This window comes from Paroedura picta, chromosome 4, assembly GCF_049243985.1.
Source record: "Paroedura picta isolate Pp20150507F chromosome 4, Ppicta_v3.0, whole genome shotgun sequence".
NCBI classification, from domain to species: Eukaryota; Metazoa; Chordata; class Lepidosauria; order Squamata; family Gekkonidae; genus Paroedura; species Paroedura picta.
Genome location: NC_135372.1, coordinates 72,153,717 through 72,173,876, shown reverse-complemented (window position 1 = coordinate 72,173,876; position 20,160 = coordinate 72,153,717). Strand labels below are relative to the sequence as shown.

At 40.9% G+C, this 20,160-nt stretch overlaps 1 protein-coding gene across 2 annotated transcripts in view; it reads right to left on the bottom strand.

Moving 5' to 3' along the window:
- Nucleotides 1–20,160, bottom strand: part of ANKRD13C (ankyrin repeat domain 13C) — a 37,573-nt gene that overhangs the window by 11,454 nt on the left and 5,959 nt on the right. For both annotated transcript variants that reach the window (XM_077333358.1, XM_077333359.1), the window contains exons 2-9: nt 16,578–16,619; nt 12,330–12,434; nt 7,369–7,454; nt 6,250–6,295; nt 5,220–5,286; nt 3,292–3,436; nt 1,106–1,237; nt 642–803 (exon numbers count right to left, since the gene is read on the bottom strand). In XM_077333358.1, coding sequence (XP_077189473.1) covers nt 642–803; nt 1,106–1,237; nt 3,292–3,436; nt 5,220–5,286; nt 6,250–6,295; nt 7,369–7,454; nt 12,330–12,434; nt 16,578–16,619 — 785 coding nt within the window. The remainder of the gene's footprint in view (nt 1–641; nt 804–1,105; nt 1,238–3,291; nt 3,437–5,219; nt 5,287–6,249; nt 6,296–7,368; nt 7,455–12,329; nt 12,435–16,577; nt 16,620–20,160) is intronic.

Genomic DNA, 20,160 nt, shown 5'->3' with positions numbered 1-20,160 from the left:
ATGAGAAGCATCCCTTTTGAGAGTATGCATTTGTGTTCTCCTGCAGTGGGGCAGAAGTCATGCAGGTGGTTAGGTCATGCTTCTACTTGCTAAGGTAGGGCAAACTGAAATGCAAATTTTTGCCAGGCCTCCTCCAGTGACCATTGAGTAATCTCTCCAGTCTGATTTGCACTACTGCTCAGTTAAGTCATCTAGAGCCCTGCTGAGTCTGGTAGGACTTAGCATGGCAAAATTGCTGCAGAAAAGCTCATATAAAAAAATTTAGATCACAGAAATCTGAAATACAGTGTCATATATTGAACTTGCCAGAAGGCGCTGTGCATAATGCACACAGGAAGTTCAGGAAACAATTGAGCCAGAGTCCCTAGAAATAGTATTTTAATGTACTTTTCAAAATCACACTGACAGCTTGATAAATAACCAAGGCCTAATCCACAGAATTGCTCTATGCATTGTTAAGCTTCCAAGATTTTTTCTACTGGTGGTCTCCAGCAACCAGATGCAAGTTTCAGAAACATCATGCAGCAAGTTGTTATCAGTAAAAGAACATGCAGCATGAACACATAACTATTGCACACTTAAAAGGAATCTGTTGAAAGTCTGTTCTAACCTCCATCATACCACACGAGCTTTAACTGTACCTCAAAATTTTGTTCCATTAAGTTTCCACCTTTACTCAAGCTTTCCATGATAGCCTTATTTCGAAGAATGTCTTCCTCACTGAGATGCTCTCGCCTTTTCCTTGATTCCAACACAAGCCCATTAACCAGGTAGAAGTCTGCCAAGAAGTTTCCTACCCTTTCCTGCAAGAAAAAACATTTTAAAAAATTTAAAAACCGAAACCTAACTATCTACTCACCCTGTTTATAGTCTTTACATCAATATATATATATATTTATTTTCTCATGCTCTCATTGGGGAAAGCATTTCCTAACATCACCTTTAACATCACCTCCTGTCCCTTCTTCCAAAGGGACAGACGTGACAGGACTGGGCAGTAGACATGACAGGACTGACGATAACTCAGTCTGCCCCATAGTTTCAAATAGCTGACTTATGATCACCTCTGGGCAACATAGTAGCAAGGGATGTAAGCCAGCCTTACTGTTTTGTCTTCTCGGAAGAGCCATCCTGTTTGGGCACGTGTGAAAGAAATTGATTTGGTTGATAATGTTGCTGAATAAATATCACTGCTCATCAAAATGTCAACTTCTTCCTCTGTTTCCATCTCAGATTCCTAACAGAGAATGATTGTCTATTATTTACAAGGAAGCAAAACCCAAAAAGTATTTAACACAGATACATTATCTTCTACCATGCCAAATTCCCCTCCAAGTAATTAGGAACTTCTTAAAAAGCAACTAATTCCTTCGGGAGTAGATATCCATTGAAAAATGTATGTGAATTATTGATATAACTACATCAATGTAGAGACTGGCCACATTCCCAAGTAGCAGTTGTCAGTTTACTTTGACTTTAGCTACTTTTTGAAGGTATGTTTACACATACAGCAAATGTGCAGCGGACAGTACCTCAAATAGTTTTCTAGCCTTTCCAGACTTCATATATACCTGGTACTGCTGTCAATTAAATTGGAATAGCACCACTGTCACACAGGTATGTCATTTCTACAGCACAGCAGTTTAGGATGTGCAATACCATTGTTCAACTGACAAATTAAGCATCCTCTAAAGCAGGGGAAGCCAAACTGTGGCACTCCAGATGCCTCTGGATTACAATTAACATGAACCCTTGCCAGCATGTGCTGGCGGGGACTCTTGGTAATTGTACTCCATGGACATCTGGAGAGCCACAGTTTGGCCACCCGTGTTCTAAAGTAGCAATATACTTATTTATTTATTTGTATTGTACTGTATTATATTTATATTCTGCCCTCCCTTTTGGCTCAGGACAGTTTGCAGGGAAAATAGATACTTCTTGGAACAATATATAAGCATTCATGAACCCACAATATATGTATAACTTGCAACTTATAACTGTTTTAACATTAAAGCTATTATGAAATTACAGATTATGCATAACTCTTAACTGCAGTAACTGAATTGTTCCAGACTTTGGGAGTGTTTTCAGATTCCACTGAGTGCAGGCTGGTAGTAGGTGGGGCCCCTGGATCTTTAGTTTTGTTTTCATTGGCCCCGACCAAAAGCTTGGTGTTAGAGCTCCATTTTACAGGCCCTGCGGAATTGTTTCAGCTCTGGCAGAGCCCTAATCTTTTCTGGTGTACTAATTAGGAGTGTGGGCTTCTAATCCGGCAAGCCCCATATGCTTGATTCCATGCTCCCCCACATGCAACCATCTGTGTGACCTTAGGCTCGCCACAGCACTGATAAAGCTGTTCTGACCAAGCAGTAATATCAGGGATCTCTCAGCCTCACCTACCTCACAGGGTGTCTGTTGAGGGGAGAGGAAAGGAAAGGCAGCTGTAAGCCACTTTGAGACTCCTTCGGGTAGAGAAAAGTGGCATATAAGAACCAACTCTTCTTCTTCTTCTTCTTCTGGGAGCTCATTCCACCAAGTGGGGGCTGGGACTGAAAATGCTCTGGCTCTGGTCAAGGCCAGATGTGCTTCTTTGGTATTAGTCGAGCAAAGCACTCTCTAGGGGGTGTAAGCAGAGAGGCAATTCCTCAGGTTCTCAGGGCCCAAACTGTATATGGCCTTGAAGGTGATTATTAGAACCTTAAAGCCTAATCCACTATTCAACTGGAAACCAGTGCAGCTGTTTGAGCACAGGCTGGATATGTGCCCTCCAGGGTGTCCCTATGAAGACCCTGGTGACTGGGTTCTGCCCCAGTTGTAGTTTCTGTGTCAGGAATAAGGGCAGGCCCACATAGAGCAAGTTGAGGAAATCCAGCCTAGAGGTGACTTTCACCTGGGTCACTGTAGCTAGGTGTTCCGGGGCCAGGTAGGGCGCTAGCAGCTTAGCTTGGCGCAGGTGGAAGAATGCTAGCCTTGCTACTCTCATGATCTGTTCCTTCATAGAGAGGGAGGTGTCCAAGATCATGCCCAGGTTCTTGGCTGAGTGTGCTACTAGTAGCTGCGGCATTAGATATGCTGGACAGTACTATCAATACTTACTGGGAAGACAGACACATTCCTTGGGTCTTCAGAGAAAGTCCTCATAGAATTGCAGTTATAGATTGTTACAGGATACCAATGGTGTATTATTGCAGGGTTTTATTAAGCCTAAGCATTAAGATTAATTTTTCATAGAAAGCAGTTTACTTCTGGTTTGTAACATTTTTGAAACATATCAGTCATGCTATGGCTTACCTCATGATGTATTCGCTGGTAAACTTTTTGTTCGTTGTCTAAAACTACAAAGGATTCAGAGGGTGCAGCATCACCGTTAAAAATGAAGCTTAAATCCCCTCGTTGGCACTTCATGTCAGTAAAGTCTATGAGTGTTGTGTCGAGCCTGGAGAAACATCCCAACATTTGAGCAAACCCAGAAAATCAGACACATTGTTGCTTAAATAAAAGTGTAATGACTAAAAGTATTCATGGAAGCCTTAATTAAAATTAAGCCTTGCTTCTAGGAAGTCTAAAGTGAAAGAGAATGAGCAAATTAAAAAGGCTGAAACAAGCAAAGAAATAAAGAAGAAAATGCCAAGCAAGAAAGTGGAGACAAGTACTAACAAAGATGTGCAAAGCATAAACCAAAGAAAATAGGGGGGTTAATTATATATGGGGATATTAGGAGAGGAATGGTGAGTGAAAAGAAAAGCAGATGAAGGGAATATGAGGTCATGAAAGGCTCTTGGTACAAAAGGACCTCATTTACTTTTTAGAAATGGAATATACATGTAGACCATTCTGTTTGCATACATGCAGAGTTTCAAATTTGACAAACTTTTGAGCTTAGAAGTAGTCTTTTTATTTTTTAAATTATCTGCTGCCTCTTGCCTAACATAACAATAAAGCCAGTAACAAAGTAACAAAACAAGCACAGAGCCTATTAGGGAAACAGGCAACATTCAGCAATCCAGAAGAGTTAACAGAATAGATCTATGGTCATGAACAGTACAGCTAAAAAAGACAGAACTTTTCAGTCCAAAACCTAGATAAAATTTTGTTCTTGATTTACCCTGTAATGTTGGTGGCCAGCACAACTATGATAGGGGAGGGCATCTTCCTTAATCTATGGTAAAACAATCCTTTTCTGCTCACTGTTTTAAATCAAGGAAGAAATGCTAAATTCTACAATCTTTAGCAGCAGCTTCTATTTTTAACCACATTTGGATTACACTTGATAAATAAAGATTCCCCTGTAAACATGGTAGAAGAAATTAATAAATACTGGTACTAAAGTAAACAGATTATAAAGTACAGCAATATTCAGTGTAATGTAGCCAGATAACTAGATCGAGTGTTTTGTTTTCATTTTTCCAGTAATACGAGAATCTTTAAATTGAAGATAAAGAAGAGATGGAAGGAAGGAGTGTTCCCTTTGACACATACGCTTAAGAGCCAGTTTGGTGTAGTGGTTAGGAGTGCGGCCTTCTAATCTGACATGCCAGGTTCGATTCTGCGCTCCCCCACATGCAACCAGCTGGGTGACCTTGGGCTCGCCACAGTACTGATAAAGCTGTTCTGACTGAGCAGTGATATCAGGGCTCTCTCAGCCTCACCCACCTCACAGGGTGTCTGTTGTGGGGAGAGGAAAGGGAAGGCGACTGTAAGCCGCTTTGAGCCTCCTTCGGGTAGGGAAAAGCGGCATATAAGAACCAACTCTTCTTCTTCTTCTTAAGTAAGATATTTGTTAAAAAGAAATTATAAAACCATCGTGATTTACTTGAAGTAAATCTCCACTCAATCTAATAAAGTTACTCTACCACATAATTAAGCACAGGTGCTCACTTTAAAACACCTACACACTTCCTTCAAGATCAATGCTACAAGTAAGAAATCCATGTTGAAAATGTCCTTGAAGCATACTTATGCTTCACAACACCAAATACACTAATATTCACACTGAAACTTCAGAGAGAGCTACATTACTGAGTGACATGAAAATTTTATCTAATTTTTAATATTAAGAATTTATGAGAGTCTAGTTATGTAAAAAAGGCAAAATACAATTAAGGGCCACTCTACACTGTTAACAAAACATGGAAAATAAAAAGGAGATTTTAGTGAGGTTAAAATTAATTGTGTTTTACAGTAGTACATAATCTCAGAAAAATTTAAACTTTTCTTACCTGATATTTATACCTTGTTTGTATATTTTGCATGCATCAGAAGGCAGAATGCGGGAAAGTAAAGGCACTATTCGGAAAAAAAGTTCTCATTAATATCATTTCATGCAAGCAGATACATTACAGAGGACACAAAATTACTTTCCTTTTGGGTATCAATGAGACTAGACTCAGAGACAGGCAATATGATGGAAGCCCCACTTTTTAATACATGCTACTTCTCACCTTTATGACACACCATTAATTTCTGCTTTAAATCACTGGTTGAAAGCAAACTGAATTTTGCTACTTTGCCTCTCAATGTAACGACCCTATGAGATTTAACATTAAAATACTAAGTCAATGAAACTTGAAATAAAATCACACAAAAATGCAGCACAGATGCTGCAAAACTGATCACCAGTGAACAACATCTAAAGATGTTCATTGTTTGCACAGAGTTGATAATTAGAATTGGCATTGAAAGAAACTATGAAGAGAATTTGATCTATTAAGAAAAAGGAACATGTAAGCCCAAAAACCAGAAGGCAATCCTGTAAACTGCTATTAATCTCCTAGCCATGATATGCGAATCAAGTCACTGACATTAAGACAAATTACAGCTCTAAGACAATTCAAAGAAGAAATAAACAGTAAGCTTAACTATAAACTTATAGATTGCATTATGAATGTGAGAGTAAAATAACATTGAGACAATGTTTGTATTTTCTATATAAAGCTGAGTCTAGCAAATACATGATTAATATAACACTTCTGAACAACTACCGTATTTGCCGGCGTATAAGACGACTGGGCATATAAGACGACCCCCAACATTTCTACTCAAAATATAGTTTGTTACATTACATTACATTACATTACATTACTATGGGCAGCTATGTCTATCCCAACTGAAGTGCACCCGGCGTATAGGACGACGCCCCCACTTGTAGGCATGTTTTTCAGGGGGGGAAAGTAGTCTTATAAGCCAGTAAATACTGTAGTTAGTTTTAGACAAAGATCAGCCTCCTAATTTTTAAAATAAAAATCTTACCCCAACTTTGAAAATCCCAGTGAAGTTCAAGATAGAAGTCACCTAGCTGAAGAAAAAAATATTGTAAGCTGATATTTTTTATAACTGAGATGCACAACTGGAACTATGCACAACTATTTCTTAAATTCAAGGCCTTAATATGAACATTATTGATATAAATGATATGTTCCCGATTAAAAAAACGGGGAGACCTACAGTCATACATATTCCAATTGAACAAGAGAAACTGCTTCAGAAATCCTGATGAAAAATGCATCAACGCTGCACTGTAGGATTCTACAGCTATCTAAGACCCCCAGAAATACCTTCTATGAACTCAGAAAGAGCCACATGGACCATTACTTCTTAGGTACATTCAGGGATCACAATGAACTTTAAACAGGTTTTTCAGTGTTGGGTAAAAATAGTTTGTCCTTGATATTCATGCACTCACCCTCATTTCTCCTGCTTCTTGCACGTGGGTTCCAAATAGACACTCCCTGTACAGTCAAGCCCCAATTTGCAGTGACATCAAACCACAAGTGCCTAGGTATAGTTGTTTCCTCCCATAAACTGGGATTCTAAATTTTGGTTAATCCCAGTTTTAGAATATTAACTTGAGTAGGGTTAAGGTAGGAGGGAGAGAGAAGCTTTAATTTCCTGAGCCACTTGCATTCTGATGTCATGGTGAATTAGGGTATGATTTATTGGGAGAAGTATAATTATTTCTTTCACTGTGTAAAAGATAAGCAGTCACCAATCCCATGTGTGCGTGTGCAGAGCAGCTAACAGCCAATCAGGCCAATACTTTCAAGCTTCATAACAGAATATCCTTATTTTCCCTATTCCCGGAGGTAACTTTTATTCACTTCTTAAAAACCCTGTTTCCTCAGATGAAATATCTGAAGAAGGTGATTTGCTGCCCTTCCTTGTCCCGCTCAGGGCGGCTCACAGCAAATACAATTTGCTAATACATATAATGAAATTAATTCAATACATTATTAAAATCAATTTAAAACCACCTATTTCCATGAATATATACCCTTACAGAAGGGGGTACCCTATGTTGAGGGGTTTAGTGGGTTAGATGGGAGTGGAAAGATTCTCAAGTGATGATAGACAAGACTTTTACAAACTTACCTCTTTCAGGGCTTTTAATAATCGAGGTCGCTTTTCTTCAACACTTTCCCTAGACTGTTGTTTCAGTTTCCTTAGAAGTGCTGTAACTAAATAAATATACTATCAGCCAAGTAACAGACACCATTGAGAACACACACACACACACAAAAACAGAAAATATCAAAGAGGTTTGAGTGACAGGTTCTAAAAGTCAGCCAGCATCGATATATTTCCAAGAGGTACTTTTCCCTTTACTACTAAACAGAACATTGGACTTACCATGGAAATTCCTTTTGTTTGAAAACAAAGAGGACATTTGGGTACTCCTCTTTTCATCACTTTAGGAGGCAGGAACTAGATTGCTCTTCCCATTCCCAAGAGGAGGGGAGAGTATGCTATAATTTTTGTGGGCAATTTGAGATTGTGGACTTCAGAAAGTGACTGGGTGGAGGAGTATAAAACTCTATGAGGGAGCCATTTGAGATGGTTTATCTCACCCACTTGTCACAGATAGCCAAGTTGCCTAAAATTCATGAAGTTCCCTCCCCCCTGCCTGCCCACATACACACCAGACTTGTCCTGGTGTCAGGATAGTTGGTTTTGTTGCTTTGCATTCTTGTTGATTACTTGCTGTCTAGACCAGGGGTAGTCAAACTGCGGCCCTCCAGATGTCCATGGACTACAATTCCCAGAAGCCCCTGCCAGCGAATGCTGGCAGGGGCTTCTGGGAATTGTAGTCCATGGACATCTGGAAGGCCGCAGTTTGACTACCCCTGGTCTAGACAATCTGGACTGGGAACTGGAGCCATAGGATTTTGACTTCTTCCAGGAGTTTCTTCTGAAGTCTCCTTGGAACCTAGGTAGAGTTCTATCAAAAAGATTGAATTCCTGTGGTGTGTTTTGTCATCTTGTTTGCAGGACCTTTCTCTTGCCCTTTGGTTCTATGAGGATGTAATTTAGGCTGTCCCCAAAGAGCTTGCCTCTGAGAACAGCCATGTGGCCACATTTTATTTAGAGTGAATATCCACTGCCCAGGACTTCAGCCAGAAGTGCCTACGCACCACCACACTGAATGCTATAGCCCTTGCTGAGAATTTCATGGTGTATGGGATGGCATCAACCAGAAAAGCAGGGGAGGCAATTCCTCCTATGTAAACAGTCTTGTAGACTAGCGATCCCCAACCTGTGGGCTGCGGACCACATGTGGTCCTTCGACTAATTGGAGGTGGGCCCTGAAGGACGCCTTCTCCCCCCCCCCCCTGGCCCTTTACAACACACTTCGGGTGTCATTGTCTCCCATCACTCTCAGATGGGACTATCTCGTTGCAGAGAAACAAGCTCAGGGTTCCCATTGATTTGTCATTGTCATGAGTTAAAATTTCCATGAAAATAAAATGTTCCTTATGTTTATTGTTGTGGCGTGTCTGTATCTTAATTTGAAGGGATGTTTAAACATTACAATAGCAATCAGAGAGCGTTAGGGCAGTGGTTGAGAGTAGAGGAGTAAACTATCCTCCCCCACCGGGCCTCAGTAAAAGGCGTTGAGTGGTCCCCCGTGAGTGGTCCCCGGTGATAAAACTGTTGTAGACTGTTAGTCTTATTGAGAAGGCTTATCCTATGATTACTCCCCATCTTCTCTATCAGATTCATTACAAGGTCAAAATTTGTAAATGAATATTCTTCCTTTGACCTGCAGGAGGGAGAAATGGGTAGTCTGCTTGAAGTAGAAGGATGCCCCTTAGGTAGTGACTTGGTTGGCCAAGGCAGGGGTTTTGTGGGTGTCCAGTATTCTTGCAGCTTAAGTAGCACTTCTTTGAGGCTGTGAAGGAGGGAGGTAGAGAGGTGGCTTACTAGCCTCAGTGTATTTTTCTGGAGATCTGTTTAGGCTTCCTGGAGGTTTTTTCTCTCCATCTGAGTATTAACAAATTCATCCAGCCAAGATATGAAGGGGGGGGAGCCATAATAATCTTGGGTTTGTTTTCTGCTTGCTGGCCCTCTGCAGGAGTCAGGGGCACAGCTTCCTGCTCAGTCACCCCTCCAGACATTTCTTCTGTGGACATAGAGGCCTGCTCTAGGGCAAGGGTAGTCAACCTGTGGTACTCCAGATGTCCATGGGCTACAATTCCCATAAGCGTTTGCTGGCAGGGGCTCATGGAAATTGTAGTCCATGAACATCTGGAGGATCACAGGTTGATTACCACTGCTCTAGGGAGTCAGGCCTTCCTCACTGCTCTCTACAGGGAGCTCATGTGTTCATGCTACTTTGCTCTTTATCTCCCTTGGTGGTTTGCAATTCTTCATGGCTTACAGCTCTTCCCTCGAGCTCTAGCGCTTACACAAGGCCCTCTTGCTATGCGCGCCTAGTGAGATCACTTCCAGCTCTTCTTCTGAAGATGCTGCTGTATCTGAAACTTCAGTGGCTGAGTCAACTGAAGGCATAACAATCTGATAATGATCTCCTAAGATGGGGGGTGGTGACAGACTGACCATAGGAAGACAAATGGACAACAAATAACTTTAAGGAAGTTGAGGCGCACAAAAAGAAGAAGATATTGCAATTTATCCACTCAGTGAGAATTGATGTCCCATGGAGCTCAGTGTACTCTATGGGGAGGAAAGAAAAGAACTGAAGAAGGCAGGTACTGCACTCCCTATCAGAGGTGGAAAGAGCATTCTCGTTCCTGCCTCCTAGGGTGATGAGGAAAACCCAAACATACCAGCATGTCTTCCTTGTCTCAAACAAAAACATGAGCCACAACTTTTGTTGTTGTTAGGTGCGACCTCGTATCCGATCCATCGCGACCCCATGGACAATGATCCTCCAGGCCTTCCTGTCCTCTACCATTCGAGCCACAACTTAGAGGAGAATAAATAAAGCCTTCATGCGGCCCCTTATTAAAGCTAAGCCAGCTTGGTGTAGTGGTTAGGAGTGCGGACTTATAACTTGGCAAGCCAGGTTTGATTCTGCGCTCCCCCCACATGCAACCAGCTGGGTGACCTTGGGCTCGCCACGGCACTGATAAAGCTGTTCTGACCAAGCAGTAATATCAGGGCTCTCTCAGCCTCACCTACCTCACAGGGTGTCTGTTGTGCTGGAAAAAAGGGAAAGGCAATTGTAAGCCGTTTTGAGACTCCTTTGGGTAGAGAAAAGCAGCAAATAAGAACCAACTCTTCTTCTTCATACGTGGACTCAATCAGCTATATAAATGAATCACATTTGAGCACCTAAGAAAGAGCAGGATAAGCAGAGCAAATATTTAAAGCATTCATGTTCTCTTCTCAGAAGTAGCAGATTTGCAACAGTGGCATTTTCCTAGCTAAAAGGTCCTGCATTCAGCTTCTAAAACTGCTCTCTGAAGGAATTTAAAGCTCGTGACTCTCTAAAGGAAGCTTCCATTAAGACAGCTCTGAAATTCATACTCATGTGTTGCCCCATTGGACTATGGCCGTCATTTTAATGCTCATCTTGATTTTAAGAACTGCTTACATTTAAACAACAGAGTTCATCAGAATCTTTCAAAAAGCAGTAAACATATTCATCTGCCACTCAACAGAGCCAATGTTTCATTCAAGTTACATATCAAATTGCTAAATTAGCCATCCTCAGTTGACTATAGCTCACTTGCCTTCTATAAACCAAATTCAGGAGTAGGATGGAAGTCTCCTTGGAATAATAGAGGCTTCTCTCATGGGCTTAAGGTTCAAGGGCAGAGAACATTTCTAATGCACTTCCATGTAATGTTTTTATGTACTTCCATGCTTATACTGAACCATAGGGGGCGATACTCTCTCCCACGCTGTTTAACATCAGCATGTGCCCTCTAGCCCAGCTTGTCTGGGGCTTTAGCCTGGGGTGTCACCAATATGCGGATGACACCCAGCTCTGCCTCCTGATGGACAGCAGCCCCCCCCCCCTGGAAACATTTGCCAGTTGTTTGGAAGAAGTGGCTGGATGGCTCAGGCAGAGTCATCTGAAACTCAACCCCTCCAAGACAAAAGTCCTGTGGCTGGGGAGGAGGGCGCAGGATCAGGAAGCATGCCCCCCATGCCTGGATGGGGTACAATTAAGACTTGCACAGGTTGGCAGGAATTTGGGGGTGATCTTTGATGCCTCCCTTTCAATGGAGGCTCAGATCACAAAAGAAACCCAAACTGTTTTTTCCACCTGCGCCAAGCACAGCTACTAGCGCCCAACCTGTCCTCAGATCACTTGGCCACAGTTATCCATGCAATGGCCACTTTCAGATTAGACTTCTGTAACTTGCTCTACGCAGGCCTACCCTTGTCTTTGACCTGGAAATTGCAACAGGTACAAAATGCAGCTGTGAGGGTCCTCACTCAGTCATCTTGGAAGGCCCACATACAGCCAGTGCTGCATCAGCTGCACTGGTTACTGGTTTGCTAACAGATCAAGTTCAAGGTTTTGTTTTTGAACTTTAAGGCTATACACGGCCTCGGTCCTACCTATCTGAAAGACCGCTTATCTGCTTATGCCCCTCACAGGGCTCTTTGCTCCACTGGTTGTCCCGGGACATTTGCCTGGCTTCGACCAGGGCCAGGGCCTTTTTTGCCCTGGCCCCAGCCTGGTGCAATGAGCTCCCAGAACAACTGAGGGCCCTGACAGAGCTATCTAGGTTCCATAGGGCCTGCAAGATGGAGCTCTTTGGCATTTGGTTGAGGCCAGGGGGGTGACTGGACTTAGTAACTGTGGGTCCCGTGCCCTACTTATGCTTTACGATTAGAACCCCCGGGTTTATATCATCCAGAGCCACTTGTATTGGTCCCAAGGCTGGAACAGCAGAGCTGGGACTAATGAAAGAAGTTTATGCCGCCATTTTATTGAAGTTGTAGATTTATGGGTTTTATTGTGATTTTACCAATTTTTATACGTGTAAACCACCATGATACGGCTATTGTCGAGATTGGCAGTATAGGAATTGCAACATAAATAATAAAATAAATAAAATATGACTTTTTCTTACTCATTTGTCTATCTCCATAGCTGATGGCTTCTGCAAGAGGACTCCATCCCTGAGCATTTTTCACTTTCACAGGAGCATTGTGAGCCAAAAGCAAGTGGGCACATTCTGTAATAATGTAAGAGGTAATAGTTAGTCTACTAAAATTATCTGTCCCACTGTAAGAAACCATCTATAGTTTGACACACATGATATTGAAAGCGTCTTTCCGGTCTATGATTGTTGAGAGTTATGTTAATGAAGGCAATCAAGGACAATTTGTAACATTTTAGGATATGCTCTGCTTTAAAATTTACCATCAATCGTTTCAGCAGCACAACTGGCTGGATACTGGTCAGATACTCTATACCACTTTACTAATTTCTACTAGTGTAAGAGCACACATTCCAATCCAGTATTTCTAGAGCTTCTGCCAATTTTAGGTAAATAAAACATGAAAGAAAATAATCCACAGGAATCTTAAAGTCCTGACAAATTAAGATGCCCTCAAATAAAGTTACAGACCATTCTCTTTCTTAAATCAGCATTAAAGCAACTTCTCTTAGAATTCCATCTGAAAATCAGGACTCACCAAATTAACTTTGTATGAGATTGTTTAGGAACATGGAGTGGCATGAGCAGGAGATTATTGAACCAAAGGCAGTTTGGGGAGAAATAAGATTATGCAGGTGGGTAGTTTTAATCCAGGTTTCTTGCATGTGTGTTGCTTATTTAAGATAAATTCAGATGGGTAGCTGTGTTGGGCTAAAGCAGGAAAACAAACTTTGAGCCCAGTGGCACCTTTAAAACCAGCAAAGTTTTATTCAGGGCATAAACTTTTGTGTGCGAGCATAATTCTTTAAAATATTTATATCCTGCCTTATGTCCTTAGGCTCAACACAAACATCACAAAAAGAAGTTGCAAGTTACAGACAAAAAAATGCATTTACAAAATAAAAACAATGCACTAATTAAAAAAAAACAGATTACTATTATTAGATCTCCTCTACTGCCCCTTCAACTCTGGATAACTAAGATTAAATGGGGGTATTCAAAAGTTTACATAACAAAGCTATTATTTATTTATATATTTATACCTATTATTTATTTATTGTATTTATATACTGCCCTCCCTGAAGGCTCAGGGTGGTTTACATGGACCAAGAAAAACAAGGGCTCGAGGCAGGTTACAGTGTTAGGCTAAAACCCCCATAAAACTCCTTAAATCAGGCTTAAAAAATCCCTTAAATATAATATAAAAGCCTAAGAAGAAAAACAGAAAAGATGCTGCGGCAGAAAATACAAACCCAACCTAACAATCCCCTGAAACATACACGAATACAGAGAGGATGAACCAGGGGCGTAGATGTACCTCGCTACTGCCACTAATGAAGGGAGGTTGCTTTAGGCTGATCCTGCATTGCTTTAGGATGCTTAGGGCTGATCCTGTGTTGAGCAGGGGATTGGACTAGATGGCCTGTATGGCCCCTTCCAACTCTATGATTCTATGAGGGGACCCAGATCTTCCTTGCCGCCCAGCCTCAATTGTAGACTTGGTGGAAGAGCTCCGTTTTGCAGGCCCTACGGAACACTGAATGATCCCGCAGGACCCGCAGTTCTTCCGGGAGCTCATTCCACCAGGTCGGGGCCAGGACCAAAAAGGCGGCTCCTGATTGGGCCCTCCGAGTCTTTATCCCGGACAGGGCCCACCCTAACTCCTCCCCAACAGCACCTTTTATTTAATCCACTCCGCAGAAGCAGTTTAAAGATAATATTGCATTCAGGATGTTTTTTTAACTGACTAGTCTTATGGCTTTAGAATATACTGAACATTTCTTTGTTTATTTTCCCAGGAGTAAGCTGCTCAGGCTAACTACATTTCCATTAAGCGTGCCACTTTAAGTGAACTCACAACTTGACCAAGTAAAACTGAAATGATGTTAATTGAGTTTCTTTAAAAGAGTAAAAAAGAGAGTTAAAATACATACAAAACAGAAAACACTGGTGAGATAGTAGAGATCAGTGAAGGAATGTCAAAACAAAACACAGCAACAGAAGGTGACAGGTGAATCTCCCTGATCAGAGAATTCCAGAACTTTGGTGCCATGACTGACTGTCACCTGACTAATCACAGGTGAGGACACATGAAACAGGGCCTCCAAAGACATGTATAATGTTTGAGCAGGCTCATAAAGGATTAGGTGGCTCATAAAGGATTAGGTGTCAGCCCAAAACCATATAGGGCTCTGAAGTCAAGACCAGCACCCTGAATTGTGCCTGAAAACAATTTGGAAGCCAGTGTAGGTAAGCCAAAACTGGAGTGATATGGTCCCTATGATCTACTCCAGTCAACATCCTGGCTGCAATGTTCTGTACCAAATGAAGCTTCTGAACACATTTCAAGGGCAGTCCCATTTAGAGTGCACTGTGGGGATGCACCACAGTAGCCAGATCTTTTTGGCCCAGGAAAGACCACAGCTGGCTAGCCAGTTAAAGTTGATAAAAGGTACCCTTGGCCATAGCTGCCACCTCCTTAACCAGCAATAAGCCAGGTCCAAGAGCACCTGCAGACTAGGGGGGTAACAGCCTCATCCAGAACACCTCAAATCCCAGATCAGATCTTTGTCTACTAGTAGCACTTCCATCCTGTAGAGATTAAGCTTTATTAGCCCACATTCACTCCAAAACTGTTTCTATGCAGTAGCTGAGGATTTCTATAGCCCCTCTGGGATCAGCCAGAAGAATTAGATAGAGTCAAGTGTCATCCACATACCGGTGACAACCCAGCCCAGATTTCCAGAGGTTGTCTGTTTATCAGGAAGATGACTCAATAACCCAACAAACCCTTCTTTACAACTACTCCTTCTGAGTTAATTAAGAATGCTACCCTAAAGGACAGCATACAGGTCATTTTCTTTTGCTCTATCAAGTACCAAAACCATTTTGGAGAAAGATGGTACCACAGAGGTGTTCTGAGAGGAAATTCCAGGCACAAGCAGCAGCAAGGGAAAAAAGACAGTCACTTTAAAAAGCAAAAGATTTCCAGCAGACTAGGGTTGTGTGCTTCAGCCGCTGAAGCAGCCGTTCCATCCCGAAGCAGCGTACGCCAACTGGCACACCGGTACTGGCGCTGCCCCTCCTCCCCCACGCCACAGTGCTGGCTGCTTCAGGTTGGAATGGCCACTTTGGCAGCCGAAGCGCACATCCCTACTGGAGATCTTGGACCTAGAGAAGCTGAGACCACAGGCAGAAATAGGATATGTTGTTGCACAGAAGGCTATGGAAGGTTTTAAAGTTATTTACAGAAAGTAATAATGGGGAATTTGCACTACAACTAGAAGCAGATAGGAAATGGATGTAGAGATTTAAGAATGGGTGTCATGATCACTGCAACAAGAAATGAATGATTTTTGTAGCAGAGCTCTGGTAAGAGGTGAGATCACTGAGATACAAAAACTAAAGGTCAGAGAGAAGACTAATGTAGAGTTTTCATCTAGTATCAACAATTTATTTTCCTGATTTAAAAAAAAAATAAAAGTAAGAACAGGAGACAAAAGGCTCTCCTTAAAAGATAATCCATATTGCCCGATAAACACAGTTTTCAGAAAAACTGAAAAAGAAATGCTTATAAAAATCCAGAAATAAAGAACTCAACTTCTTGTTCATTAGGTAGAATCTACCTAAAGAAGGCCCATCCCTCACAAATTTATAACTATTGCAACTCTTTCTCCCTTCAGACAGCCTTGGTCTTGAGGGTTCCATCTATTCCTCCTCTATCTTTATTTCTAATACACACTAATGAGAAAAGGCAATTGGAATGCTAGTGGCACAGTCCCTTTGCCAACCACCACTCACTTTCTTATCCCTCCTGAAGAGAAGAAAGTACAACAGTAAGGCCAGTCCTGTAAAGCCGCTTCTCCTTCCAGACAGCTTCTGAATAGCCAATCTCCTATTTCCTGCCTTCCTCCAGATTACATAGAACAGATGGTGGTGGACAAGAAACAAGTGGGCATAAGAGGAGGGAACATAACACCATGGTCCCATCTCTTGCACCCTTTGCCCCCCCCCCCCACTTCAACTTCCAGAGCTACTTTCCAATTAGGAAATATGAGAAGTGAAGAAAAAGGAATACTTCTTTTGCTGATGCTCTTCTTTTTCTTAATCATTCCCACAAGCAGATCAAGATATACAAAGAAACCTCCATGCTGTCTAATGCTGTTTTTATCATGCCTTTTTTTTGTTTTTAAGAAAGAACAAAGAAGTTTTACCAACCTTTATGTCCCAACATCACAGCAAGGTGTAAAGGAGTGTTTCCTGTGAAGAAAAAATAAATTCACTGAATAAAAATTTATAGGAGCTTAAATTACAAATGTAATATGGACAATATGGAAAAAAACAAATTTGATACTGGCAATAGTATTAATTAAGAATTATTTCCTGTTGCTTCAATTTCCATTGCATAAGCTGTGATAATGACATGGAAAATCGTTTTGCTATAGTCTCTGTAGTGTTTCCATATTTACTTTTATATTTGAGAAATTAAATAATTAACACTAAAAATACAGTGAGGCAAAAATATCCCACCTTCTTAAATTAGAGTCTGTAAATTTTCAAATTACATTGATAATGAAATACATCAAAAAGCATGCAATCTTTCAAAAGATCATTTCCAGAAAATTTACGTTATTACAGAAAGTTTTAAGCGTCAGATAGATACACAGCTCTGCAAACAACTCAGCTACACAAACATACTGTTTTTTAGGTAATAAGAAAATGTATTTTTTGCTAGCTAGGGAATATGAATTTCAGAATGTCACCTAATTAGAGAAATCTTACTTGGCCATGTGAGATTTGTTTTATGAATTCAAATCTGTATAGCTTTGCACATGAACTCTCGGTTCTCAGTCCTGATGAGAATAATCCAGGCTAACTTGATCTTGACCATTATTAATATTTGGATGGGAAACCACCAAGGAAAACCAAGGTCTCTAAGCAAAGGCAGGCAATGGCAAACTACCTCTGCTTATTTCTTGCCTTGAAACCCCCATGGGTTTCATCAAACAGTCAGTCCTTGAACAGCTAGAACAGAGAGCTCTGATTTCTAAGACTCGGCACGAGTTTCGCAAGAACAAGTCATGTCAGACCAACCTCACCTCTTTTTTTGAGAAAGTGACCACCTTGCTGGATCAGAGGAATGCTGTGGACATAGTTTATCTGAATTTCAATAAAGCTTTTGATAAATTTCAATAAAGCTTTTGACAGATCGTACCCAGTGGGTACTTGCTAATGGTTCAGCATCCACTTGAGGAACAGTGACCCAAGGATCTCTCCTGGGGCTTGCACTGTTCAACATATATATAAATGTATTTATTTATTTTATTATATTTAGATAGATTTTATTATATTTAGATAGATCTGGGATATTTATTAAATTTGCAGATACTAAACTGGGAGGGGTAGCAAACACAACAAAAGACAAAATCAGGATATAGGATGATATTAATAGGCTCGAGAACTGGGCTAAACTGAATAAAATGAAATTCAATATGGACAAATGTAAAGTTCTGCATTTTAGTAGAAAAACCCATAGCCATCAATATAAGATGGGGAGACTTGTCTTGGCAGTAGTATGTGTGAAAAGGATCTAGAAGTCTTAGTAGACAATACACTGAACATGAGTCACCACTGTGACTCGGCTAAAAAGGCAAATGGGATTTTGGGCTGTATCAAACAGAGCATCGTGTCCAGATCATGGGAGGTGATGGTACCGCTGTACTCTGCACTGGTTTGGCCTCACTTGGAGTACTGTGTTCAGTTTTGGGCACCCCAGTTGAAGAGGGATGTAGACAAACTGGAGCATGTCCAGAGGAGGGCAACAAAGATGGTGAGGGGTTTGGAGACCAAGACGTATGAGGAAAAATTGGGGGAGCTTGGTCTGTTTAGCCTGGAGAGGAGACAACTGAGAGGGGATCTGATAACCAACTTCAAGTTTTTAAAAGGCAGCCATATAGAAGATGGAGCAGAGTTGTTCTCTCTTGCCCCAAAGGGATGGACTAGAATCAATGGGATGAAATTAATTCAAAAGACATTCCATCAACATTCGGAAGCAGTTCCTAACAATTACAGCTGTTTCTCAGTGGATCGGGCTTGCTCGTGAGGTGGTGGGCTTTGGAAATTTTTAAACAGAAGCTGGATAGCCATCTGACAGAGAGACTGATTCTGTGAAGATTCAAGGGGGTGGCAGGTTACAGTGGATGAGCAATGGGGTTGTGCGTGTCCTGCATAGTTCACGGGGTTGGACTAGAAGTCCCTTCCAACTCTGTTATTCTATGAGTTGCCTGCTGGCAACAACTTAATGGCAAAAGAAAAAAGAGTTCTGAAGAAATAATAGTAGGTACTGTCTATATTTGAGCAGATCAAATGTTTAGAAGTCCCACACACACTCACACACTCTACCACAAGACTGAAGACTTCCAGTTTAAAAATGCGAGCAATTTTTAATGAAATATGATTGTAGGACATGAATTATGTTTTAGAATATGCAAGATCTATAGTGTACGTGATTGAACAGAATATGATGAATGTCTCACAGAGGGCATTGGAGGGGATGTGTAGTTAGCATATTTAGGTCCGGAACTTCCTGATATTTTTCAAATTTCTCCCAGTGTCCTGATTGGCTCGTTTGGAGACTTCTTGCTCCTTTGAGCATACTTCCTCCCAGCTTGACTCCACAAGAATCAGAATGTTAGTCAGAGATTAGACTGTAGGACTTTCTTTCCTCTCACTTTCTATACAGATTGTTTATCTTAACTATAAAACTATTTTATTATTTTAAGCAGCCTGCTGCTTCTCTCTTCTGTGCATATATAAACTCTAGGTCAAAATAAGAGCAATGAATTTAATTTAGTACTAATATTTATTAAAGTTAAAAACCCATGGCTTATTGCAAAACCTCCATAAAATCAGAGGTCCATAGTGTCCTGAGTATCTAATATCATTTTATGTATAGGAGCTAACTCTGTATATAACAATCTTTGTGATTCTTGTATCTTATGTATGCTGTTTTTATTTCATGGCTGACCACTGATAAAGACAGTAATGCCGAAACGCACCTGGGTCAGTGGAGGCATTCCACTGATTTTATTGAGGTTTTACAATAAGCCTTGGGTTTTTAACTTTAATAAATATCAGTACAAATTTTTTTACATTGTGTTCCACCCTACAGAGACTTAAATTCATTTACCTTATTTTGACCTATTTGTGTACTGGTTCCTTTCATTTTTGTAACATAAAGAATGCATCTCATTTTTTGTATAATTCTTTGCACCTTCCAAATTAGAATCTCATTCATACCTGAACAGTGGTATTTCTGGGATTATAAATACTGTTCTCTCTGAAATGCACATAAGTGGCATGACTGTTCACTAACAATAATCTTATAACTTCCGTAGCCTGAAGTACACAGAGTGATTTGAATCAGACCCCTGTAGCCATGTGCTTTGTTTCCCATAATTCATCAACTGGCAACAAGCAAAAACAAACACACCTATCTTAGACAGATTCCTTCACAGAGCAGAATCTCATTCAACCATGAGAAGGTTGAGAAAACTGCTACTTTATATAATAAAAATGTATTTCATTTGACTTTTATTTATGGAGCTCAAATATATAAAAATATATAAAATAACAATAAAAACAGCAGGGACTAGCACAAGTCACACATATATAAGTCTTTACTTCCAAAGACATAACGTATTTCAACCTATTCAGGTCTTCCTCCTATACAGGTCAGTACTCTATCTGACCCAGGATGTTCTGGTTCCTTTCATTATGGACGCAGCAGCTCCCTTGAACA